The following is a 24,701-nucleotide window of genomic DNA, read 5'->3' as shown; positions in this document are numbered from 1 at the left end:
GGAATTTATTTTGTCATTTACATTCTCGACACGACATGGGGCTGCTTCATCATGATCGTTTTCCTGCGTTTAATCGACAACACGGCTGCGCGATTCGGACTTCTGGACATCGCTCGGTGTGGGGACTATGGAGATCCGCCACTGATGAGGATTTGGTGGACACAGTTCTTCGCGTATCTAACGGCACTTACACTCATGAAAGTGGTTGATGTTTTAATTCTCTGGATCTTCTTCCCGGACATTGCGTACTTTGCTACAAGGCTGTTTTCAACCTTCAAGCACCATCGACACTTGGAATTATCTCTCGTGATGCTCGTGATCCCAGGATGTTGCACTTCCGCCCAATTTTGGATCGTGGATTCGTTTCTGAAAAGTGACGACAACCAACTCAAAGTTCTCGTAGCCGACAGTGAAAAACGATGGATCAGTCAAGATGTCGTAGTAGGTTTACCACCGCCATCAGTGTCTCAAGGTGACGAGTCTGTCAAAAGTGTTAGTCCACTTTAAAATTTGAGTTCATTTTTGTGTTATTTCTTGTCAACTGGCTAGTTACTGGGGTATCGTTCGCGTTGCTGTTGGAGTTGCGCTCTCCTTTGCTCTATGAGTTCATCTACTGACAAATTAGCACCCGATACCGACGTAGCCATCGCTCTCGAGGTATCAGGTTTGTCGCGATTACTACTGATGCCAGTAGGTGCATTCGTAGGCGTAGGTTGGCTACTAACAGACTCCTTTGTAGGCTTTCCGTTGCCAGCGTCAGCATTACGTAAAGCAACGATTGAAGCGTTGACAAGTCTTTGAAGAGCGTTGATCTCTCGCGCCAGCCATTTTGCGGGCTCTCCGAGTTTATCAGCTCCTCCTGCGGTCTGAAGCGTGGCATCCGAAGCTTCACCGATAGCTGTAACAAGCGTCTTGATCTTGTGCTCCATGATGGTCTGCACTGCGCGTCTCTCCTTCACTAACGTCTCACAACGTGCTTGTAGTTGCGTCTGCTCGTCAGTAGCTGCTCGAGACTGTAGCTGTTGATTCTCCAGCATCAATTTTTCTAATTGTCTTTGCAAGTTTACGAGCTGTTGCTTATTTCTACTATCCGAGCGATTGAGGTCCTTGGAACGCGCTTCGAGCTCCACTTGGACAAGCTTTTCGAGCTTCTCACGCATCTGGAACTCAACTGAAACCTTTTCAGCTTTGACATCTTCTAATTCTTTCGCCATCCGTTGATGCTCCACCGTTTGAGCATCAACTAACCCACGTAGTTCTTGGATTTTCTCCTCGGCAGATAGCAGAGAATGTCCAGCGTTGTTACTGTAATTGTTATCGTTAATGATCACGGGATCAACCGGATGAGGTCGGAATTGTTTGTGTGTAATGAGCAGCTCAGTAGGAGGTTTAGAAGCTGCAGATGTAGCCATTGGTGTCGTCTTCGCTTGTGTTGCACCTCCACCCCAATCTCCCAACGCCTTAAGCAACTCAGCATCAGTTTTACCAGGCGAACTAGCGTTGTGTTCCATAGCTACACGTTGCAAGTGAATGAGATGTGCTGTCTTCTCATCAAGCTTCTCTTCAAGCTCCTTCTGGTGACGATCATAAGCGTCCAGTTCGTCCTGCAACGCAGTGATCTGCTCGTCACGTTCATTGAGTCTTTGAGTGAGAGCGATCATGATGTCACGTTGCTTGAGCAGTAATTGCTTGTATCGATCCACTTGTGCTTTCTCTTCTTCAATGGTCTCTCGTTCCTTCTCCAGATCAGCAAGACGACATTCATATTCTTGTCGGATCCGATCTTGATGCTCTTTAATAGCATCTCGTATCAACGGATCCTCAACGTTAAGCGTCTCTCCGTCGCAACTCAATCCGGAAGGTGTTAGTCGTCTCTGATTACTCATCATCATTTGAGAAGTCAGTGCAGAAATCCGCTGTTCAAGACGTTTCTTCTCTTCTTTCTCCCTCATAAACTCACGAGAACGTTCCTCCAGCGCTCGAATCGCCGCCATCTTGTCTTCTTCTGCACGTCGTCGTTGTTCATCCAGCTCTAACAATCGACGTTTATCCACAACATTTCGAGAGCGTTCCTCCAGTTCCGCCCGAAGTCGCTTCAGTTCTCGTTCATATTTTCGCAGCAATGACTTTTGATCTAAATCTTCGTTAACTCGAGCCTCATTCTTGATGTGTTTAGCACGGTTAGCGAACTTCAGCGTCGACAGCGACTCGGTCATGGCTTCCAATGCAGGAGAGACCATAGCCATCATCGTGGTCTTACAGTTGCCACCTAACGAGTCCTCAAGGATACGAGTGAGTTTACTATCACGGTACGGGATATGCTGACGTCCACGTGCATCGGTGAGAGCTGAGATGACGTTTCCAAGTGCTGAAAGAGACTGGTTAATCTTCTTACTCTCCTCTAGTCGTTGACCCGTAGCACCGGACAATCGCACACGCTCTGAGCCTGCAAGGTCGACGAGATTCAGCTTCCCAACCTTAAAACTCTGTCGTACCATGGCTTCAAGCTTCGGGTGCAACGCTGCTGCGTTCCCATTGGCACCGTTGGATGCTTTCCCGTTCGTAGGAGTGGTACCGTGACGTGCTTGGTAGGCGTTAACCAACGTCATGAACTCTTCCGGTGCTACGTCGTTACCTTTGGAATCCACATACGTTGTCTTACTTTGCTCGGCGATAATGATAAACACAGCGTGACTACGAGAAGACAGCTCGTTCATCTTTGTACTACCAGTAGCACGCATGGCCCCACCACGTTCCATCAGACCGTAGATTTCTTCCGGTGATCGTACTACCCATTCCGATAACCCCTCAACAAACACGCCACGACGACGGTCTTCTCGGATCGTCAAGTTGGATCGTTCCGGTTTCAATAGATCTGAGATGGATTCGTTGTATATTTGCAAATATGATGCACGTACAAGGAAGCGACATCGTGCGGACACATTTGCTTGGATGTGGCAGAAAATCTGCTCGATCGCTCGAGGGATAATCCCTCGCTCCTCGACACTACCAGAGCCACTATTGAACCCTTCCATTGTATACGTCTTACCCGTTCCTGTCTGTCCGTAAGCGAAGATAGTAGCGTTGTATCCTTCGAGGGAGGACTCCACTACAGCCTTGGCTGTGTTCTCGTACACAGTGCTCTGCGTACATTGTTGGTCGTACACATGATCGAACGAGAACACGTGACTACCGTATGCTCCTGGGGTACTAGACTCGTTATCAGAATTCCCACTATTACTCAATGCACTGAGGTTCTCTGATACAGTCAACACGTGACCGTGTTGATCCACATTGATGACGTTCTGGAACGGTCGATCCCCATGAAGTTCACGTGGCAACGGTGGTCGTACACGAATGACCACCTTGAAATTACTGCCACGTTCACTGTATCGACTCGAACTACTCGAGATGCTGTGTGTACTATGAGCTGGAGACGACGGTCTTTCGACAAATCCTTCCGAAGTTGTTGACGACGTCTCGGCATCTTCACTTCGGGAACCTCCAGAGTTGTAGGCATTGGAAATCGCTGTCCGTTGCAGATATCCACCTGGTGAACTGTAGTGTTGCTGTCGACGCGTATTACTCGGAGAAGAGGTATTACGTGGCGAGGAACGTGCACTACTAGAAGGTGAACTGGCAGCCGAAGACACATTGATACTCATCCCTTGATACGGATGGCCTCGAGTTGCACGTGGTGTCGTACTACTCGGACTCCGAGATTGACGCAACGACGCATTAAAGTCGCTAGTTGCCCTCATCTTTCTTGTTGCACTTGTGTCGTGAAACCCCAAATGCAAACTTTTTGCGCAAATGCAAAAAGAAAAGAAAAACGGATAAGTTCACACCAAATAAATCTTTTTGTTTGGAGGCGTAACCGGCCCTTTTTTGTTTCATCCGTTTTTAGCATCCCTTCAAAGTGAGTGACATTTTGATGTTCATGGCCGCCAGTTCGTTCGCCAAGTAGCGGAAGACATATGGCATTGCCACAGGTTGGCAACTTTCCCCCGTTTGGCAAACTGTGCAATACCATTGCGTCTTGGACTTCATGGCAACTGCAATCTCTCCTTGTCCAGCTGTTTCCACCGTCGAGCGTTGCGTGGCATTAGACAGCAAACTGCCACAATTGGTGCAAACTGTGGCAATGTGTTTGTCGGAACAATTCAACAGTCGATCTTGCACCAAGAAGGCACAACCGTGAGCCAGCAACGAGTCACGTTCCATCTCTCCGAGACGGATACCTCCTCCCTTCTTACGACCCTTAACAGGCTGGCGAGTTAGCGAGTTCATGGGGCCCGTCGCACGCACTTGGCTCTTGTCGCTAACCATATGACGCAGACGTTGATAATACACGACACCGATGTAGATATCCGCCTGCATGACGGTACCGGAGATACCGGAGTACAGTGGTTCACTGCCCATGTAGTTGTAGCCATGTTCCTTCAATTGCGAGCCGAAATAGTCGATGACGCGGTCTTTTTCGCTGAACTGGAACGGCGTGGCATCCATGTATTTGCCCTTCAAGGCGCCCGTCTTTGCAGCCATCGACTCGATCAACATTCCGACCGTCATACGCGACGGGAATGCGTGCGGGTTAATGATAATATCGGGAGAAATTCCCGATTCCGAGAAGGGCATATCGGCTTGCGGCCACAAAATACTCATGACACCTTTCTGTCCGTGACGTGACGAGAACTTGTCACCGATCGTCGGGTTTCGACAGAAACGGAGCTTGATACTCGCCTTAGTGAACTCGGAAGATGAAGACGAGTTGCCGATCATGTTCACCTGCTCGATAATCGCTGGTTCGGACTCCTTATGCTTCTGGACCGAAGGAAGACCCGTCGTCTCGTCGATCCAACTGGCAACGGGGTCTCCGTGGTTCACCACCTGTCCAATATGCGGGAATCCATCCCGATCTAGCTTCGTGGAGCAGTAGTCGCCACTGCCATCCGTCTTGATGTTGGAAAAGTATTTCTTGGACGTGGCACTGCCCTGTTTGCCATTGGAACTTATGTCCACAGTCAGTTGCTTGTACACTGACGCGTGGCCAAAGCCACGTTCGTAGGACGACTTATTGAGGATCATAGCGTCCTCCATGTCGAAGCCCGTGTACGAGATCACAGCTACTACTGCGTTGGTACCCAGAGGATATTCGTCCAATTGGTACTCACGCAGACGTTCATTCTGTACAATAGGGATCTGAGGCGACTGGATACGGTACATCTTGTTGTCCGAGCGGTGCACAATCGAGTGTGCAGGTGTACCCATCGTCTGCTTGGCCATCTGACACTGGTACATGTTACGTGGCGACTGGTTGTAGTCGGAAAAAGGGGTCAGCGAAGCCACAAGGGACAGCATGTTGGTGGGCTTGATCTCCATGTGAGTTGTGGCCGGACGGATGTCATCTTTGGTGCACGCAATGTCCATGAAGACTTGCTCCATGGGGCCAATGTACTCGATACGTTTCGTGTCCATTTGCTTCACTGGACGTGACATCCGTGCAGCGTCGGCAGAGAGGTAGAGACCCGGGAAGGGACCACCTCGAGTTGGTAGGATCAGACACACCTCGAGGTTCGACACGATACCGTTGGCGTCCCGTTCCTCCGAGCTCTTCGCAGACTTGACTTTGCGTAAAACCTCGGCGATACGCTTGCACACTTCGGCTGGGGCTCCTCCAAGCACTTTCCCGTTCATCATAACAGGCAGGTACGAGTAGGGTACGATCAAAGCGCCATCGGCGTAACCCGAAGTGGGGATCATACCGAGACTAGCTAAGAAGCGAGCCAACTTGACTTCTTGTTGCAGATAATCGTCCGCTTTGAACGCAGGGTGACACACGAGTTCACACTCGACAGCCAAGTGGTTTAATAGACCACAAGGAGAGCCGTCGGGTGTGTGGACGGGACACAGGAACCCCCACGAGTCCGGGAGCAACTTACGCACTGCAGTTGTCTTCATCTCCGTAAAGAACTGACCGCGATGAACCGAGCGGAAGTGCGAGAAATACCGGTAGTAATTCAGTTTCTCCGCCACGATCGTGTAGCCAGCAATCTGCAGGAGATCCAGACCACTGGACGAGCGGAGATTTCCCGTGTTTAAGAAGTACGTCATGGCATTCCCGATATTAGGCGTGCGTTCCCACATTTTACGTAAAAACACTTGGTCCATCACCACTGCTCGCTTCTTGTTTTGCGTCTCCTTCAAGATGTTTGCACGCATGGCAACAAGCGACTCTTGCAGTTTCTCCTTCATGATCATGAGATACAAGTGGCCAGGCAACAAAAGCTCGTGGTTCATGACGGAATCGGCGTTATCTTCGGGCACATCTCCCTTGGCGAAGGCGTACAACTTTCTCAGCATCAGACACAGCAACTCGACCTTTTGGGTGCGACCCTTTTCGCCCTTGGGGATGTGCACAAACAGGAAATCGTCCAATAGTTTGCTGCCAACTTCCACGTTGTTCATGTTGTCGTACACATACGGCATGGCAAACCGGAAATGTTTGCCCAAGTACGCCAGCGCCTCGTCACGAGTGTACAGTGAGAACTTCTTGGCCTCACGTAGGATAAGCTCCACACGAGCAGACAGGTACGTGTTCTCGTGGTCTCCGCGTAGGACACGCTCGTAGATCTCGCGGTCGGTAAGTGGGTACAACGCCTTAAGTACGAGACCCACAGGGATCATGAACTCTTGCTTTTTCACTCCGAAACGCACTGTTGCATTACCGTCTTGCAAATAGTGAACAGTGACAGTGACGGCGGATTGGTCACGTTTGACACATTTCATGAACACGGCAAGTTCCGTGTACAAGTCGCCACGATTGGCAAAAGCGCCACGACGCACGGCCATTATGTGGTGTCGACGTGGCATTTGCAAGAGACGCACGCAACGTTCGTTGCCGTTGCAAATGAAGTATCCGCCCATCTCATTGGCTTCTTCGCGAGCTTTAACGAGGTCGGTGGGCGCCATGCCGTTGAGATGGCAGCGCTTGGAGCGCACCATAATGGGGATTTCACCTACCACGCGTTGAAGACGCTCGACGTTCTGAGAGCCACCGAAGGAGCGAGCCAGAGTCACGACAAGTGGCGCAGTGTACGACACGCCACGTTGACGACATTCACTGGGGAGGAGCTTCTGCTCGCCTGTGATCTGATTCTCCGTGGTAGGGTAGCCGATTTGCGCATTTTCAATCCAAATGTCCATGCGGTGTTGGTTTGGCAACTCCACTGGCACTTTGCACATGTCGGCAACTGCAAGGTCCAAACCTTCCGTCAGGAAAAAGTTGAACGAGTCCAAATGTGGCGATACGAGCTTTTGCAACTTTTCATTGCTGTTGCATTTTTGAGTTTAGAAAAAGTGTTAGGTTATTTGGCAAAAAGGCAAGAGTGATGGTTTGTTGCAGACACACCTTTTGGCAGGGATCGAGCGTGAGCTGGACGATGGGTTCGTGGAAGGCCACTCGCTAACGTGAGCCTTGGTCTTGCCGCCTTTCTTCTTCGAGCTCTTGTCGCCCGCCATGGCAAGAAGTCAGTCGCTGCTAGATAGAAGTGAGTACACACGAGGCAGCGCACTGATGCGGAATTGCACGAATGGAGGTCACTCGTGAAACCAGCTCAGCCAGCCAACGAGAAAAACCTTACATTGGAGGCTAAAAACCTCGTGCAAAAAGCCCTACCCGCGAAACCTAAAATGTCATACTTTCAAATACTATTATTATAAAAGGGAATTTAGACAGCTCATATCGTCACAGGATATTTCCGAAAACACAATTAACTGCTTGAGAAAATAAGGAGTGATGGTTTATTTGTTGAAGTCTGTACCCATTTCACAAATCGGTTATTGCTGACACAAGATTATCCCAGTAATCGGCATCCGTGTATTTTTACCTTGTCCTTGCTCTGCTGCTGACCGTGTACACTTGTTGGGGAAGCGTTACGCCGCAGGAGACTAAACGAGCCCTCAGCTTCCCGACGACACTCTCCGCCGTCGTGTATACAGCAGCTTCATGCGCGGCGACGAAAACTGTGGACCAGCTCATTCATAACTTCGTATTCTTCCGGACGGAGTACTACGCTATCTCATAGACAGGGAGCTTCATACAAGTCGATACTGTGGAGACGTCAAAGCGAGGTGGGGCTCTGCCTCCACTACATCAAATGTCCGATGAGACGTTGTCGGGTCTCGATGAACAGTCTGATAATCCGCAGCCCCAGGTACTTCCGGGATCTTCTTCTAGTTTTGGATGCAACGAAAGCGAACAGCTACCCAGTTCCATCGCAGTTAGTGACGGATCAGCCCGCACGACCGTCAGGCCACGTTCATCCAGATACCGAAGCTTCACGAGAAATCCGTCGTGGGAAGCGGACACTGCGGCCCCGACAGACATCCCTGTACTACCGACATCGACAGAGTCGAGAACACTGGAAAACGACAGGATATTTACTCCAGGTCGAAGAGATCTAGAAGCACATGAGACTCCTAGTTACTCTCCGCGTCTTGTACAGCGGTCGTCATTGAACAGAGCTACTACCGGTCCTCGAGCTTCGAGAGTACATCCGATCTTTTCTAATGGTATTTTTAATGACTCATCGGAGAATCTTTCAAATGTGGCTGAACTCGATCTGGTAAAACTGGTGAATACCAAGTTGTCTCTGCACAAAGTGCACATTGCCTCGAGAAATAGTTACGCGCCGTCAGTAAAACCTCCGCAGGTGAACGATCCGTCGATTTATCGCATGATTTACGTTCGCACTAAGAGCGAGATCAGTGATTTGTTTGCCTTGCCGCCAGTATCGCGGTGGGGTCGTCGATTCAACACTGCTGTATTTGTTCTTATACTGCTGGGAATCGCAGACCTAGCCATCAAAACGTGCGATGGGCCAAGCATGGGAAGTACTGACCCAGGGTATCCGTATCTACCGTCCCAGCAGGACCACAAGATTTACGATGGATTATTTGCGGGACTTTTCACATTGGAATTCCTCGGACGAATTATTCAGATTCGAAATATTCGAGTAATTGTCCGTGATCCATACATGTGGCTGGATTTGCTAGGGATCTCTCCGTGGTATATGATGCAAATTTTGGAAGCTCTGAAGGTGAATGCCGACATCGAACGCCACGTCAGCCAACTTGGCCTAGTTCGAACTGTGCGCTTGGCACTTATTTTACGGGACAACGAGTCGACAAAGATCATTCACCAGTCCATCAAAGCCAGCCTGCGGCCTTTGAGCATCACTATGTTTTTCCTGTTTACGTTGGTTATGATACTAGCAACAGCGATTTTCTACGCTGAGCCCTGCTACAATGTCGAGACTTGCACATTTACAGATATCTTCAACTCGGCGTATTTTGTGATGGTGACGTAAGTATTTTATGTCGCACTTTATTTTTTAATTAATTGTTTATTCTTCTTGTTTTATTTTTCGTTTATTGCAGGGTCGCAACCGTGGGCTATGGCAACCAAGTACCCTCTTTACGAAACCCTGGCTCAGTCATGCTGACGATGATTGCAATGATTCTCGGGCAGATTTACTTCTCGATGCCTGTGGCGATTATTGGCAATAATTTTCAGCTTACGTATGAGAGTTTTCAGCTGGACAAGAAGAAGAAGAAGGCTCGCTTTCTCGATGCTTCTCTCTCTCCTTTTGATTGTCAAAAACTTCACAGTCACGCGAGACGACTTTGTGATATCCAATACCATTTATTGAACTCGTGGTCAGTTGTACACAACCATATCCACAATTTTACGCGTTCAGCTTCCGAATCCATGACAATGACAATGGAAATGCTCGCAACTGAGGCTGATCATCTGGAAAAGATCAAGGAAGGCATTAGTCGCTTGATGGATATACATGCGGAAGCTGTTGAACTGCTACAATTATTTATTCCACACCGGCGAAGATCGCTTCGCATGGGTCTGGATTCCAAACATGGAGTGCTAGGTAGTATGTACGCAAAGGCGAAGAAGGCTATGATCAAGGCGAAGGTGAGATCGGGCCATATGTCAACCGTTGTTGACCCAAATATGGCGTCACAAACACTTCGAGGACGGGTGTGGTTGTTGCTAGAAGTGCCAGATTCTTCGCGACTGGCTGCCATAGTGAACCGAGCAATGGTAGGATTTGCATTGGTCAGCATTATGTTTTTCTTTTCAGAATCGTTGCAAGAGCTGGCCGCAAGTGGTGTTGAAACGAATGGCTGCAGATCTGTTGTGAAGAGTTATTGCAGGGAAACAGGATTCCGTGATCTAGACTCTGCGTGTTTCTTGCGTTTCGAGGATGGTACGAGTGATTTCACCAAACGACTCCACTTTTCCTGCTCTAGCGTTACCGAATCGCCAGAGTGCTATGGGAACGGATTGAACTTTGGATCTTTGAATGCGTCCGCGCTGGCGTGTCAGGATGCATTTCTTCACGCTGGTGGTGACTTGGTGTGTTACCGCCAGCAATGCCGACGATCGTTTAACATGATCTTTGACATGGGGCCATTCTGGATCTACTTTGAGTGGTGGTTTGGTATGTGGTTCACGTTGGAGTTGGCTCTTCGGTTTTATATTTCCCAAAACCGGAAGCAGTTCTGGAGAAATGTCTATGTTATATTCGACGTGGTTGCAATCGTGCCATTTTTCGTCGAGGTCGTGGAACTTTTATTTGCACGCATTCAGCCAGACTACGCAATTGTTGCCACATCACCATCATTCCTGTCGGTCATTCGAGTGCTAAAAATATTGCGAATTCTTAAACTCACGCGGGTACGTTATTATTCACAACACAATTTTTGTCTCTTAGATTTAACGCTAGTTTGCTCTTTTACTTAGCACTTTCGCGGGACAAAAGTGCTAGCATCCACAGCGATAAAAGTCTGGAAACCTCTCGTTATCCCGGTACGTCGACGGTTTGTGAATCCAGAAAGTGGCTCATGTTCCCATTCTCTCTCCCACAGCTCTTCTTTTTATTTACAGGATGTATTATTGCTGGTGCGATGGTCTACGAAATTGAACGCGGCAAAGAATGCTTCGTTGGAGAAGTGTGTATGTGGTGGAACAAAGACGTGCTGACACCTGAGCTGGTCGAAGGACTTCCGATTGGGAAGCGAGTTTTGATCCAAGACAAGTTGAAATCGACAATTATCGACATGATCCACTCTACGTGGCTCTCATACACGACGTAACGTTTATTTTTATGTTTGATTTTTTATAATTGCACTCACCTTATGCTACATTTTACAGTCTGACATCGGTTGGCTACGGTGACCACGTTCCTAGAACTTCCATTGGGAAATTCTTTGATATTTTCGTCATCATCGTAGCTACCATATACTCAGCCATGCCTCTGTCGCTAGTAGGAAAACAATTTTACTCCTTGTACGAGCAACACATGGAAAAAATGATCATCAAGAAGGTAAAGGGTTTGCATTGCAACAGTGGTTACGTTGCTTATCTATGCTTGTCAAACATATTTCTTAGGGCGGAACATCCCTTTCTTGGCGTAATAAGACCACCCTCAGCATGGTTTCGCAATACAAGCAAGCAACCAAGCACCCTTCCGCTCGCAAGCCGGAGCCTTTTACGCTGTCGCAGGAGCAGTTAGTAGTCGCAAACGATTTTGAGAGTATGCGACTCACGATCCTCAATCTCCAACGTTCATTGGATGCGACGACCAGTTCTTTCAATACCACTCAACGCAAATCCTCCATTTCTAAAGGCATTAAAGCTTCAGTCACGTCCAGACGCTCCATGACTGTGGGGCAACGGTGTCCAGTACGAATCGACCAGTCGATGGAACAAAAGAGCTCTGCCATCATGGTACGATACCAGCCTTGCAAAAACAAAATCTATCCGGCTTAACTATTTTTCTTTAAAAATACAGGATTCGTTGCTGCAGTTTTCGCAGGTAGTTGAAAAACTACAAGAAGCGCCAGTCGATTTTGAAGCATTCGAGGAAGATGACGATTTCCACGCCAGCATTTTCCCGCCCGGCTTCTCTCCGTGACCTGTGTCGGGCATGAACGAACTTGAGCTGAACGACAAGTTCCAGCAATAATCTCGGCAACAAAAAATTAGAAAATCCTTGGACAATATCCGTTATCAAAATTTGATCATTTCGTAGACTTGTATCCTATTTTGTCATATCGTACATACAAAACGCCACTATTTGCTCCAATCCAGAGTTCAAAAGTCACTTTTTCTTTCTCTATATCAGTCCTGGCTGGCTAGTTGCCTTCTCATTTCTCAATTGACCGGCGATGGAGTACGGACGTCTCGTAGTGCTTGGCTACAGCAGCTACCGCGTGGACATGGTGCGACGCTCTCGCAGTGGCAGTGTGGAGGTGGCCCCGCCGTCCTTCGGTCTCTCTGACGCCACCGACGAGGCGTCCATGAGTCGCAAGCGCTCGCTTGGCCAGCTGTGGAAGCCTCTGGGTGACCAGAACGCGCATTACGTACTGGAGAAGCGTTCTCGAGCCAACGGCGTTCGCTTTCATCGTTTCCACCACGTTATTCCAATTGAGGAGTTTCAAGACAATAAACACAAAACTAAAGACGTCAAAGGCGTCACCACGCGCATCATGCAACGCATCGAGACAGCGCGTAGTCGTCCAAGCGACAACCAATCAGAAGACGAATTGGGTATCGCACCGTACCAAATGTGCGTCCCTATGAATGACAAAGACCCATTTGCCAGTGTCACGGAGTTCCATTCCGACCCAAATTTCGATTTGTTCCAAATCGGTCGAATGCCATGTCGTCAAAATGATTTTGTGATCCCCGGACCGCGAGTCGGCGCATCTGGGACTATTTCTCGCTATGCGGCGAGGATTTTGTGCTCTCGAGAGCCTCCTTTTGAGTGTCGCATCTTTGCTGGCGGCTTTGATGCTACTCGACGTATGAGTACAGCTGGACATGCACTAAAACACTGTGTGCGGTGTGGCGCGTGGTCCAAACGACTGGGTACAGATCACACATGTGTCATGAAGACACTGATGGAACAGGCCAGAGATGCGGAAAGAGGATTCATCCGCCACAACGTGAAAAGTAGCAACAGTGTGAAGCACTATATTGACGAAACCAGTGAGGATGGGCCACTGGAACATTTCGAAGTGGATCTACAAGATGCAAATGAGTTGCCACTCGATGGATTAACGAAAAACGGTGTCCGGTTGTGGCTGCCAGAACATAAACAGTGGTTTGAGGTCTCGGTGAATGGCAGATTGTACGCGATCGAGTCGAGAACGGCAGATGCCACTGCAAATGCGTCATCAAGCTCCAATTCGGATCGTAGACGTCATCATGCTAGCGCGTTGCGGTCACGTAGTGGTGCGTTTAATCGTCCAGCTACTGGTGCCGAGGATCTACCCCCGATATTGACAGACGGCGCGGTGATTGACCTTGGCGGCGTCCAGTTGCAATTCCAGACCAGCTACCGCTCCGAGCTTGAGACCAAAGCTGAAAGCAATGAACTTCTCGAGGCTCCTGTGGTCTACGGACGAGCAACGCTGTCCTCTATCAGTACACAGATGGAACGTCTTAACGTCCAGTGTCCAGTGCAGTTGCACTCGCTGCGTTTCACGCGTGCAGCTCCGAGTGAAGAGGTGCCATTGAACCAGATTCCGCATGTGTTTACTGCGTGTGGACATGTATTTGGCTATGAAAAGCGGATTGCCAGTTCGCACACGTGTCCCCTCTGTCGAACGCCAGGGTCGTTAGTGCAATTGCTACTGAAAGAAAATTCGCAACTGCAGTCGACGGAAGAGCAACATGTCGTTCCCGAGTGTGTTTTTAATCCATGTGGCCATGCGATCAGCACCAAACTCGCGCATCACTATTCAGCGCTACTGATGCCTAATGGCAGAGCCATTTGTCCGTTCTGCGCAGTGCATCTTGACCTACGCGTGCCATTCTCGAGACTCTATCTCTATTGCGACACCGATTAATAGAATAAGCAACAACGCTGAAACACACATAAAAACGCAAACTTAATCGAAGTACTACCAAGCAAGATAATTTGCATTTTCATGAAGTGAAACCCTAAAGGCAACAATTATTTCCGGAGCTTTGTGGATGTTGCAAAAGTTGCATTTGCGGCACGTTTGGCATTGAAATTGGCATTGTTGCCAATTCCTGGTTGCGGAACATTTGCATGGTTAAGACGCCGCATGCCCTTGAGTGTACGCACTTTGAGTTCGTCTCGTGTGAGAGGATGCATCGCGTCGTCATTATCTCCGCTATCTTCACCCTCGGAGGAATAATCGTCGAGGTTTGGCGGGTTGATCTGTAGCGGTTCCTGACCCATTGGTGCAATCGGACCGACCCCAAGGATCGAATGCAAAGTCGCCACAGCCCCGTTCGTGCCGCCTGCAGCTCCAACTGCCGCTGCAAACTGTGATTCGCGATCATAGGCATCACTGGTAGGTTTGCTCTTCTGGGCATCTGCCTGTTGCCTAGTGACAACTGCTGCGTACTGGTGCAAAATCTCATTGGTTTTCTGCTCAATGACACCCAAGTAAGCCATCATGTTCGCTTCCGTGACTACCGAATCGCCCAACATCTCCACCATGGCTTGTGCGTTGCATCCAGTTTTAGTGAACAAGTTCTGGATTGCACGTTTGACAGTGTTCACTGTCTTCTGAGCTTCTGCACAACGAGTCTCACACTTTTCAGCTGCTTGTTCCGTGAGTGCAAGTCGAGTTTCCAAGTCACGTAGCAATTGCTTGTGTTGGCCAACACCATTTTCATCTGCAACTCCATTGGCTCCGTCGCCGTAACGACGTTCTTCATCACGTAGCGCTGCGATCCATTCCTCGAGTTTCTCAATCTCGTTGCTTTGTTCGTTGACATAGTTAAAAAGTGAAAAATTCTGGTCTTCCTTTTTGATAAACGACGTAACGAGTTGCTCCAGATCGTCGATTCGTGTTGCCGCTTTGATCTTCATAAACGCCTCTTCGAAATTTTGCACACGTTCGATGGAAACCTGAACATGCACCTTTTCCTTTGCCACACCCCACGTCCCTTTTTGCACTTTACGCTTCATCTCATTCTCTTCCTCCCTTGACATGTTGCCAGCGTAATCGGAGGATGCGCCAGGAGCGCCTCCAGCCGAGGACGCCCCGCGTCGATAGTTTGTTGTGTCTGCGAGTATTTTACTCTCCTCAAGTCTTTCCATCAGCTCGGTCAAGGCTCGACGATGCGCGTCGAGCTCAGCACGGTTTTCCTCTTGAAGACTTCGAAGCTCGAGTTGTGCGGCGTCGCGCTGTTCGTAAGCTTGGTTACTGAGTTCGATAGTTTGCGCCATTTGTCGTTTCTTGTCTCCATGTTCACGTTCAAGTTTGCGGTAAATTGTGTCAAATACAACTCGTTCCCGCCTCAAATTGTCAATTTCTTCACGCAGAACTTTATTCTGTGCAAGTGCTTCGTTGAATTTTACTAGTGACTTGTCCAGTCGGTTTTCGAGGATGCGAATTTGCTTGCTTATCATTTGCTGGTTTTCCTTTGCCGCATTGACGCCACCCATGTGTTTCTTTTGGTGCAATACTTTGTGTCTCATGACTTGGATCTGTTGCGTCAGAGTTTCCAACCTTTTTGCCTCTGCCACATTTTTGCGGTTGTAGTTGTCGATCTGGTCCTGCAAACGGGCAATATGCTCCTGTTGCTGAGCTACGGCGCCTTCATTGATGTGACGCTCAGCTAGCGTCAACTCGGCTTTCATCTCTTCATTGTCCTTGCGGAGTTTCTCGATCACCGTTTGCTGTCTGCGCATCACTTGGTGACTCTCGTCCGCATACACCTTGCGGTTGAGCTCCATGTTGCGGTATTCCCGCTGCAGCTGTGTAAGGTCCGCTCCATTGTTGCCTCCTATCGGGTGCATATTGATGCTTGCTTCTTGCCCATCCGAAAACGTCCATAAAAGGCAACAATCGTAACGGAAGACTTCATTTTGATTGCAATTTAAATTTACGACTCAAAACTTTACTTTGGGTTGTTGCCTTTTTGTGTTTTTTTGCTCTTCTTGAATCAACTGTGAGAGGTGTCTGCTCGCTGGAGATCGCTGTCGGTCGTACACCGTGCACAGAAGACGGTCACTTACATTTTGCTGAGACTGCAGTCGCTGCACTACCTCGACCAGTTCATTCTGCTTGTGTATGAGCTGTTGCTGCCTCTCACTGAGTTGCTGTTGGCTCACCGCGAACTTTCGGTTATCAGATCGCAGACGCTTGACCTCCTCCAAAAGCTCGGCAACTGAAGCTTTGTTCGCTGTAAACTCTTCATCATGGAGAGGTCCTATAGCTTCGACATCTTCCACAGCGAGATTAACGCTGTCGATTGGTGCACCGACAGTCTCATCAGTCCTTTGCTTTTTGGGGTCGCCTCGCTCCAGACGCGTCGTGTCTGAGTCCACTCGTTGATTCTTGCTTGTAGTTGCCGCAGCCGGCGCCCCAGCCTTGCGCAATTCCAAGCAGCCCTCCCACAGCAGATCGATAAACTGATCTCTCAGTTGTAGACCAAGAACACTGGTAGGACCAATGCGATGTTCACACGCAGCCTTCAGCGCATCGACGCCGACTCGCGACAACCCCGCCCGAAATGACATGAACCCGATAGACGGATGTATATTGTTCATATAGGCACAAACGTCACAGTCCGGCATTGTTGCCTCTTCCAATAGCTAGATGGTTTGCCGGTGAAAGCGAAAATGGCCTCTCACGCGGCAACTTTACCAGCCACTTACCCCAGATCTGGTTAGCTATCGGACTATTTTCATTATGGACTAAATTTTATTTTAGACCAAAAATGTGCTCAATCTCTCAAGCCACACGCCCCACAATTTGTATCCCGACGTGAAGTAACAAGTCAAGATGCTGCGCTCTCAGGTTGCCAAGGTCGCCAAGTCGCGGGGTCTCGTGCGTCGCTTCGCCTCGGATGCCAAGGAGGAGGCTGTCAAGGTGGCTCCCACGCCTGCGCCCGTGGTGGTGAAGAAAGGCGGCAGCTCCTTCATGCAGCGCATCGTGTCGTTCGGTGTTGGCGTAGCCGTGGGCGCTGGCTACGGTCTGTACGTGCTCTCAGAGGACGTGGAGCAGTCGACGCAGCAGATCCAGAGCTCTGTGGGCAGCCTCAAGGACGAGATGATCGCGCAGAACAAGACGCTCACCAAGCGGATCGAGGCACTCGAGAAGCGTCAGTAGATGGACAACGAGAAGAGGAGGAAAGAGCGCAAATAATGATGAAGAATATGTGCGGGGAATGGTTAAAATGTTTCTCTATTGTGGCAATTATTTGTGCTGAGGGGGTTAAAAGACCTATATTGACTCAAATTGGGTAGTAAACTCACGTATTCAGTATGAGACACTAGGGACAGGTTGCTCAGGTTCAGCGGCGTTTCGCTTCACAAGTTGTTGCAGGTCGGTAGACACCAGATCGTACACTTTATCAGCGAGTTGCATGGACGTGAGAGCGCTGCGCAAAGACTCAATGTCCTTGCGGAAACTCGAGTTGAGCTCCTGTTTCTCTTCAAGTTGCTTGGATAAAGTCACGACGCGTTGCTTATAAGTGTGCAACTCGCGTTGCAACGAACAGAAGATCGCAACATATTGTTCTCGTAGCGCTGCCACATATACACTGTCCTTGTCATCCGCCATAAATTCCGCAATCGCTTTATCTATGCAACTCGCATCCACCATCTCTGGCATGGCAACAACATTTCCATCGACATTGTTGCCACTTGCACATTCTTCCGAATCGGCTTCTCCTGCGCTGCTATAACTCCCTCGACGACGACGTTGGTCTCGTTGCTGCTGTCGCATCTTGTCATCGGGAAGAATCTGCTCATTCAAAGCCTCCATCGCTTCAATTATCTGTAAATCTGGAATATCCAAGATAGAAATTCGCTTCGGAGCGCGTGGGAGTATCTGATACTGGATCCCCATCTTCTGCGCGTTGCCTATCAACGCCTCAGCGTCCATCAGCAGCGAATCCCCCAAACTTTCACTGTACCCATCACCTCCCATGCCTATACTGCTGGCAATACTTGGTCGTCTGCTGCCTGATCCAAGCGACTCGTCTAGTTCTTCGACTACGGTACTTGTAGCTGTAGATTCTGGGTCCATACTGAGCGAGTTAATCGCTGATCGGTTCCACGGTAGATCGTATACTGGCGCTGGCGGTGGCGGAGGGGGAGGAGCTTCCTGAGTCTGCTGGTCGAAATCAAGAGACGGCGTGTATAACCTCAGCATGCAACTCAATCCCAGCAATCCGAAGTTTGCACTGACACCTACTAGGGGCTGCTTCTTGCTCTCTTCGTCTTGAGCAATCTTGCGTAGTGTCAGCATGGGAGACAAGCCGCGTGCAACAGCCTCGTGTGTCGTCTCGTCCGACACTGCCATGTTACAGAAGGCGCGCAGCGTAAGTACGATGATATCTCGCACGGTGTTGGACTCGGCACGGAGACGCACGTAGCATCCTTGAGCCAGATAAAGGTAGAACTCGTTTGGAGAGCCGCGGACCATTTCTAACTGTTTTGTAGCCATGATTCAATTAGAAATAAATCTAAAAAGGTGATGACGAGACAAATGTACCTTGATATCTGGTGTGTAGAGGCTTTCGAATGGCGGGATAAGTGACGATTCACACGTTAATCGGACCCTCCGATCGTCGATTAACAGCGTCCAGCTCTCCTACGAAATAATCAGTTGAAAAATGAGTTTATCTCCATCTGCTCGGTCGTCAACGCTGTGTCGTACTCTCAGTTCCTCTTCGTTTAAGTATTCGCTGCTGTCTTGTACCGAAATGCTTCGTAGTCCCATAAACAGCACGGATTTCCGCTCCAGATACATCTCGACTTTGCTACGGACTTCTGGATCTTCTTTGATGGGTCCGTACTCGAGCATTTTAGTCTTAAGAACGTCCTCGTCCTCGATCATTACTTTTGCCAAAATCCTGGCGCCAATATCGTCTGCTGTGGGTGTGTACCACTCGTCGCAAGCTCCAGGGATGACCTGGAAATCGTCCTGCTCCCCCACAGCTCGGAACCATTGAACGGCCACGGGATAACAGCAGCACTCGGAGCGCAGTGGCCGTCCCAGATACGTCAGTACATGCATATGCGTGTGGTGCACTCCACCTTGTAATACGCAGTTCTCTAGCACCCGAGCGACGCTGCAGGCACCGATGGAGTCGCAACGGTCGGTATCGTGGACATATGAGGGGTTTTCGGTGCCGTTAAGGCTCGGTGCGGACACTGAGGACAGCGTGGAGCTCGGAGTGGGAGCATATGGGGTCCCCGAGGGCTGAGGCGAGCGCTCATCTGGCCGTGGGGACGCCGAGATGCCGCGCTTGAGCGAGTCGACCCAGCGGCTGCGCATATTACCGGAAGGAGGAATGCGAACAAAATGACTTGTGTTCAGTAAGGACGAGAAGGCGGAAGTTAGAAACCAGATGCCGCGATTTTCGACCAATTGAAACGACGAGCGAGTGAAACCACGTTTCGACAGTGAACTGTACCAGCGCCGACCAAACATGCTGATATCAAGCAGCGAAGACAAGCAAAAAGTTGTATTGACGTGGATGATTCACATGCTCGACAGTCATCGCTGGGAAGCGGTGACTGCAATAGCTTAACTTAAGAAGGGTTACTGTAATAGTTTCGGCACTTATTTAGATACCGGCATTACCGGGATACACATATCACATAAAAACCAATCTGCTCAGTCATGCCAAACACTATACCGATTCTTATTCAAGACCAAGTTGAATCGCTGTATTCGTGAGACTACAGTAGTATTGTTCCAGCATTGTCGATAGGGCAGCACCCTTGAGCTAGTGGTTGGATACCTTAGGGGGGTATTTCTTTTCGATTTTTCATTCACCCAATCGTGACTGGTCACTTTTCCTTCTATACTTTATAGTGAAACGACGCGTATTCGTTGGGACAGGTCAGTAGCAAACCTGCATGTGGTGGTACAGTAAAATACTATTTGCAACTGATGGCAGTGGGTTCCAGCTACATTTTCATTTTGCTCAGAGCGGCAGACAGAAAAAGTAACAATGCATTCTTCCCATGTACAATTCAATACTTTAAGTAACTATTATACTTGCGATGGATATCTTCTGGCAGTGCGGCGATTCCAGCCTTATGCAGCAGCTTGGTGTTTATTTCGGCCTCCAACAGAGTCATTCCGTACTTGTCCTCGTCAGCTCTGCGCATCGTATCCTCACTCATCTGCTGCCGCACCAGCTTTTGGTAATCGCGATTGCGTTGATGCACCTTTTCCTTCTCAGCCACCTGCTCCTGTTGCCACGAGTGGAAATCTGCTCTGGATTTGCTCGCGTAGACTGCCTCCTCGCGTTCCTCGGAGAGTCGTCGAGTCTTTTTGTCTTCTTTCTGCAGCGTCAATGCCTGCACTTGCACACGGGCAGCCTCACGCTTCTTGCGGTCCTTGAGCTCAATCAGCTCAGCTTCTCGAGCTCGCATAGCTGTCTGCACCGCCAGTGCACGTTCCTCGTCCTCGCGTGCCTTCTCCTCGGCGCTCTTGACGTTAAGAAGAGCCAGCTTCACTTTGTGACTCTGTTTCACAAGGATCGCATCGAGCTCAGCACGACGCGCCGCCTCTTGCAGCTCGAGCTTCCTTTCGTAAGCTTCTTGCAGCTCGCGGTCTTGTCGCTGTGACCGCAGTACGGCCTGTCGTTTAAGTTCCAGCTGCTGGGCATTGGCTTGCTTGACTCGGACGACCTCTTCCCTGTCGGCAGCTTTGCGCTCCGCCTTTCGATGCTTGTCCTGTTCGTCCAGCATACGTAGTCTCTCGAGCACACGGCGTTCGTTACGCTCTTTGGTTGTTTGCGCCACACGGAGCGCCTCAGCTTGCGCACGAAGATCTTGTTGCCAGCGCTGCGCCTCCAGCACAACTTGGTCCTGGCGCTGCCTCTGCTTTGCCTTCTCTTGCTCGCGCCACGCGACTTGCTGAGCGGCTTGCGCTCGCGCGTAGCCATCAGCCACAGCTTTCTCCTCCAGCCGTTTGCGGTCTTTGTCGACCTTTTGGTTGTCGAGCCGCTCGCGATACTCGGCCGCTGCCGCCAGCCGCTTGCGCTCTGCTTCCTCCTTGGCCTGTTGCACCTCGGCCACCTCTTGCTCAAAGATCTACATGTCACAGAATTTGTTTAGTCGAGCCATATGATTATTTAGTAGAAGATGCAAAGTCCGACACATACCGGCACCCAAAGGTTCGGCGGCTGCTTGCGAGGAGGACGGCGCACGGGGCCGAAACGCTCTTCGTCGTAGTCGTCGTCTGAACTTTGCGGCTTCTGCTGTGCTTGATCTTGATGGTTGCTGGGTGCAGGAGGGTTGAGCGTCGTGCGATTGTTGTTACTGGTAAGGTGATGTGGCGTCTTCGACAGCACGTGCTGCTCTCGATATGCAACGCGCGCTAGCTCTTCGCCGACATGACGTAGAATGAGACGTCGAGCAGTAGGTGCAGGTGCGTATTGAGACTGGCAGCGACTCTTGATCTCTTCTTTGTGCGCACGAGCCCTGGCGTCGAGCTCGTGCTGGGCTTCGAGAGCCACTGCTCGCTGTTGCTTGACAGCACGACTCTTGTTGACGAGAATACGTTGCGCCGGCGTGAGCACTAGGCCGCCACTACCGTCTGCTACCATTAGAATTCGAGCACGGTGCCGACTGGATGCATTTTCGCCAGATCGGTCTAAAAAAAGCTACAGTTGTTTCGTGCGGTGCCCGAAATGCACAAAAACATTTTCGAGCAACTAAATCATTTCGTGTACATGTACAGTAGCTTTTTGTGCACCTGCATACATTTTATTGCAAATAACTCACGGCAGGACGTCATTAGAGACTTTTCGCAATAGTCTTTGTCGCTGCACAAAACATTGGGCAAAGATAATGTGCAGCATCCACATTACGAGCTTTTGCAGGATTCAATATCTTCAGACCAAAACTCTCCCAAATCTGTTCAAGCTCTCCACTACCAATCACTTTTCATCCCGCATGGAGCTGCTCCTCCTGCTCCACGAGCTCCTCGGCGACGCAGTTACGGCTGCGGAGGCAGCTCTGTTACTCAGCTTCGAACAGTCTGAGCGTCCGATCATCCCAGAGGTGAGGTTTTGCGTCACAACTCTATCGGACGAGGACTGTAGGCAGCAGTTTCGCTTTGATGTTGTGACGGGGTCACACAGCACCTTGCGCTAGAGGAAGTTATCTTCCGAGAGTATACAAACTCTCAGTGAACGGCAGTTCACAGGTCCCCTCTTTATTTAAAGAGAGCGAAGTGACCTATATAAGGTAGATTGTAAACTGAGTATATTTATAGGTAGGTTAAGTTAAGTTTGGGTTTAATACAAACTATAAGTTACCTATAGAATTGCAATGTCGTTTAACCAATGGTTGGCTTTGAACGACCTTAATACCTTGTACCAAATATCCCGGAGTATGACGTGTCATACTCCTGAAGTGTGAAGTGTCACACTTCATGTAACCAGGGTACACTTAGGGCTACGTACCCGTTACATCCTCCCCCACTTAGGTTCGGCTTACCGACCAATCAGAATGAAGAGGTGTTCGTCACAAACTCTCATTCTCAAAGTCGAAAACCATCGACTTGGCCGCGCGAGCGCGGCGGAGGCTCACTTCACAGTTAGAGCCTCGAGCAACAACCTGTGCGCTCTTCGTCTAGGTCTCCAATTCGACCGTTACCATGCCTCGTGGCACTGCAAAGAGCGGTGCTAAGACACGTTCCAAGGCCGCTGCCGGTAAGGCGCAGGCCAAAAGCACTAAGCCTCACGGCAAAGGCTCTGCACTCAAGGAGGCTACTCAGGTGGCCTCCGAGGCGATCGGTTCCTCGGGTGACGCGGCTGCGGACAAGCGCGCAAGCAATCGCCGCAGCCCCTCGCCCTCGTCTTCAGATAATCGTCCGAACCCTCGGTTCGTGGAACGTGAGCTCAACTCGGGCAGTGAGGACGATGCCGAGTCCGAGAGCACCCACGATGCTCCTGCGGACTCTGTGGGAGGGCACAGACCAGTGCCCAGTGAGCACAAAGATGACAGCGTGCAGTCGCTCGCTAGTGATCAAGGTGATCACAGTCCCAGAACGACTGTGCGCTCTGAGAGTCCGGCCGTCACGGCTAAGGGCGCTCCCAAAGCCGGTGGCGATGAGGAAGAGAATCCTCGCAAACGTCTCTCGCTTGACGAGGGTCTTGCGCGTGCTAAGGCCTCTAAAGCCGAAGGCGCCAAGCCCTCAAAGAAGCGTACAGCCTCTAAGTCTCCACTCCGCGAGGAGAAGGAGACTCGTCGCTCCTATCGGAGTATCTTCGACTCCTCGGATGAAGAGGAGGAGAAGGAGGAAGAAGAGGAAGAGAAGGGTGCTATCGTTGAGCCCCGGGAGGTCTCGAATGACCTCGACCAGCAGCAGGAGGAGTTCCAAGCTGCCCAGCGTGTGCGTGGGGGTTCGGTGGTAGCACCCGTCAGCGAGGGAGCTGCCATCAACTCAAGAGGGTATTGGCCTCCCGAGGAGAGCTCTGGGGCTGACCTCTTCTTAGAGCTTCTCGTCGCTCCTCGTGGCCTTGTGGGCGGCCACACTTCTAGGGGCATCTATGAACGAGCCCTTGTTCAGAAAGAACAGTTGCTCGTCGACAACTTGGAGGCTGCTCGGTGTGTGCTTCTCGCTATTCCCCTTAAGGACTTCACGACTTGTCGTAAGAAGCCCGAGACCCGGGGTGGTCTCTATCCACTTTGGGGATACCCCTGGGTTATGCCCGAGAACTGTCCCACGTGGAGTTCTTGTGAGGACATGTTCTGGGCGTGGGTGGAGACTCTTAAGTACTCACCCACGGAGTTACGGGAAATCCATGAAGATCAGCTGCTGTCCCGCATCCTGGACCAGCGTGATCTTCGTGTGAGGTTTGCCCACTTGATCAGCAAGCGTATACTGCCAAGGGACATCCTGAAGCGCGCGGCTTCTAGCGCTCACGATGAGCGCGGGTACGGTATGTATTCATCGTCCGTACCCCGTTCGGGCAAGAAGCCCCGGACTACTTATGAAGCTGCCGCCGCTTCTGTTCCCAGGTTGCGACAGCCTTTGGGCAGTCAATCAGAAGCCGTTCAATCGGTTCCCACGAGTTCTCGGAGTGGGCATAACCCCTCCACTTCACGAGGAGCTGTCGCTTACCGCGACGCCGTTGTTCCTGGAGAATCCGCTTCACGTGGTAGTAGACTTCTCCATTTCGGTCAAGCAGGGGCGGAGGTGCCCTCGTACGAGTACGAGTACTCGGCGCCTCCCGAGAGCCACTCTCGTCCGAGTGCTCCGACTGCGGGTCCGACACAGGACCCTGAGGTTGACCGCATCCGTCAACGTGTCCTCATGCTTGAGATTGCACTTGGCCTTGGAACTGGCGGTAATGCTGCCGCCCAGGCCGGGAATCAGGGCGAGCTCGCTCGTCTTGCGGGCCGCCTGGGCCTGCTGGAGCGAGAGGTCGCGAGCCTGCACCTGCGGGTGGATCGCCGGGCCTTTTCGACCGATCTGGACGAGGCCTTTCGCATGATCTGACGGATCGAGGCTTTGTTGCCACGTCCGGAGCCGCCTGCAGCCCACTCCCAGACGTACGCGTATGGTGCGTACCCGGCGTACTCAGCGTACTCGGCGTATGGCGTCGGGGTTCGTTCGTATGGAGCCCCTCCGGCGTACGGTCTTGACCGCAGCCT

At 50.5% G+C, this 24,701-nt stretch overlaps 9 protein-coding genes across 9 annotated transcripts; 4 read left to right on the top strand and 5 right to left on the bottom strand.

The window, feature by feature from the left end:
• Positions 1-51: 51 nt before the first annotated feature.
• Positions 52-507, top strand: PITG_02422 (uncharacterized protein; the record flags this gene model as incomplete). Its single annotated transcript, XM_002907303.1, has 1 exon — positions 52-507. The coding sequence occupies one exon, from the start codon at positions 52-54 to the stop codon at positions 505-507; it is 456 nt and encodes a 151-aa protein (XP_002907349.1).
• A 38-nt stretch (positions 508-545) lies between these two features.
• On the bottom strand, positions 546-3,761 carry PITG_02421 (kinesin-like protein; the record flags this gene model as incomplete). Its single annotated transcript, XM_002907302.1, has 1 exon — positions 546-3,761. The coding sequence occupies one exon, from the start codon at positions 3,759-3,761 to the stop codon at positions 546-548; it is 3,216 nt and encodes a 1,071-aa protein (XP_002907348.1).
• Positions 3,762-3,841: 80 nt separating this feature from the next.
• On the bottom strand, positions 3,842-7,521 carry PITG_02420 (DNA-directed RNA polymerase I subunit RPA2, putative; the record flags this gene model as incomplete). Its single annotated transcript, XM_002907301.1, has 2 exons — positions 3,842-7,333; positions 7,412-7,521. 2 exons carry the CDS (start codon positions 7,519-7,521, stop codon positions 3,904-3,906), a joined length of 3,540 nt encoding a protein of 1,179 aa, XP_002907347.1.
• Positions 7,522-8,738: 1,217 nt separating this feature from the next.
• On the top strand, positions 8,739-11,175 carry PITG_02419 (Voltage-gated Ion Channel (VIC) Superfamily; the record flags this gene model as incomplete). The annotated part of the gene is made up of 4 exons (XM_002907300.1): positions 8,739-9,367; positions 9,442-10,756; positions 10,823-10,888; positions 10,948-11,175. The coding sequence occupies 4 exons, from the start codon at positions 8,739-8,741 to the stop codon at positions 11,173-11,175; spliced, it is 2,238 nt and encodes a 745-aa protein (XP_002907346.1).
• A 1,071-nt stretch (positions 11,176-12,246) lies between these two features.
• On the top strand, positions 12,247-13,935 carry PITG_02418 (uncharacterized protein; the record flags this gene model as incomplete). The annotated part of the gene is made up of 2 exons (XM_002907299.1): positions 12,247-13,226; positions 13,284-13,935. 2 exons carry the CDS (start codon positions 12,250-12,252, stop codon positions 13,933-13,935), a joined length of 1,629 nt encoding a protein of 542 aa, XP_002907345.1.
• Positions 13,936-14,042: 107 nt separating this feature from the next.
• Positions 14,043-15,866, bottom strand: PITG_02417 (Outer Dynein Arm Docking Complex; the record flags this gene model as incomplete). Its single annotated transcript, XM_002907298.1, has 1 exon — positions 14,043-15,866. The coding sequence occupies one exon, from the start codon at positions 15,864-15,866 to the stop codon at positions 14,043-14,045; it is 1,824 nt and encodes a 607-aa protein (XP_002907344.1).
• Positions 15,867-16,747: 881 nt separating this feature from the next.
• Positions 16,748-17,253, top strand: PITG_02416 (uncharacterized protein; the record flags this gene model as incomplete). The annotated part of the gene is made up of 1 exon (XM_002907297.1): positions 16,748-17,253. The coding sequence occupies one exon, from the start codon at positions 16,855-16,857 to the stop codon at positions 17,179-17,181; it is 327 nt and encodes a 108-aa protein (XP_002907343.1).
• A 78-nt stretch (positions 17,254-17,331) lies between these two features.
• On the bottom strand, positions 17,332-19,367 carry PITG_02415 (uncharacterized protein; the record flags this gene model as incomplete). Its single annotated transcript, XM_002907296.1, has 4 exons — positions 17,332-17,726; positions 17,769-18,507; positions 18,571-18,669; positions 18,736-19,367. 4 exons carry the CDS (start codon positions 19,354-19,356, stop codon positions 17,332-17,334), a joined length of 1,854 nt encoding a protein of 617 aa, XP_002907342.1.
• Positions 19,368-20,060: 693 nt separating this feature from the next.
• Positions 20,061-21,643, bottom strand: PITG_02414 (uncharacterized protein; the record flags this gene model as incomplete). The annotated part of the gene is made up of 3 exons (XM_002907295.1): positions 20,061-21,128; positions 21,200-21,289; positions 21,410-21,643. The coding sequence occupies 3 exons, from the start codon at positions 21,641-21,643 to the stop codon at positions 20,061-20,063; spliced, it is 1,392 nt and encodes a 463-aa protein (XP_002907341.1).
• Between the last annotated feature and the right edge of the window lie 3,058 nt (positions 21,644-24,701).

Source organism: Phytophthora infestans, genomic scaffold, assembly GCF_000142945.1.
Source record: "Phytophthora infestans T30-4 supercont1.3 genomic scaffold, whole genome shotgun sequence".
NCBI lineage: Eukaryota > Oomycota > Peronosporomycetes > Peronosporales > Peronosporaceae > Phytophthora > Phytophthora infestans.
This window is presented reverse-complemented; position numbering and strand designations above follow the sequence as displayed.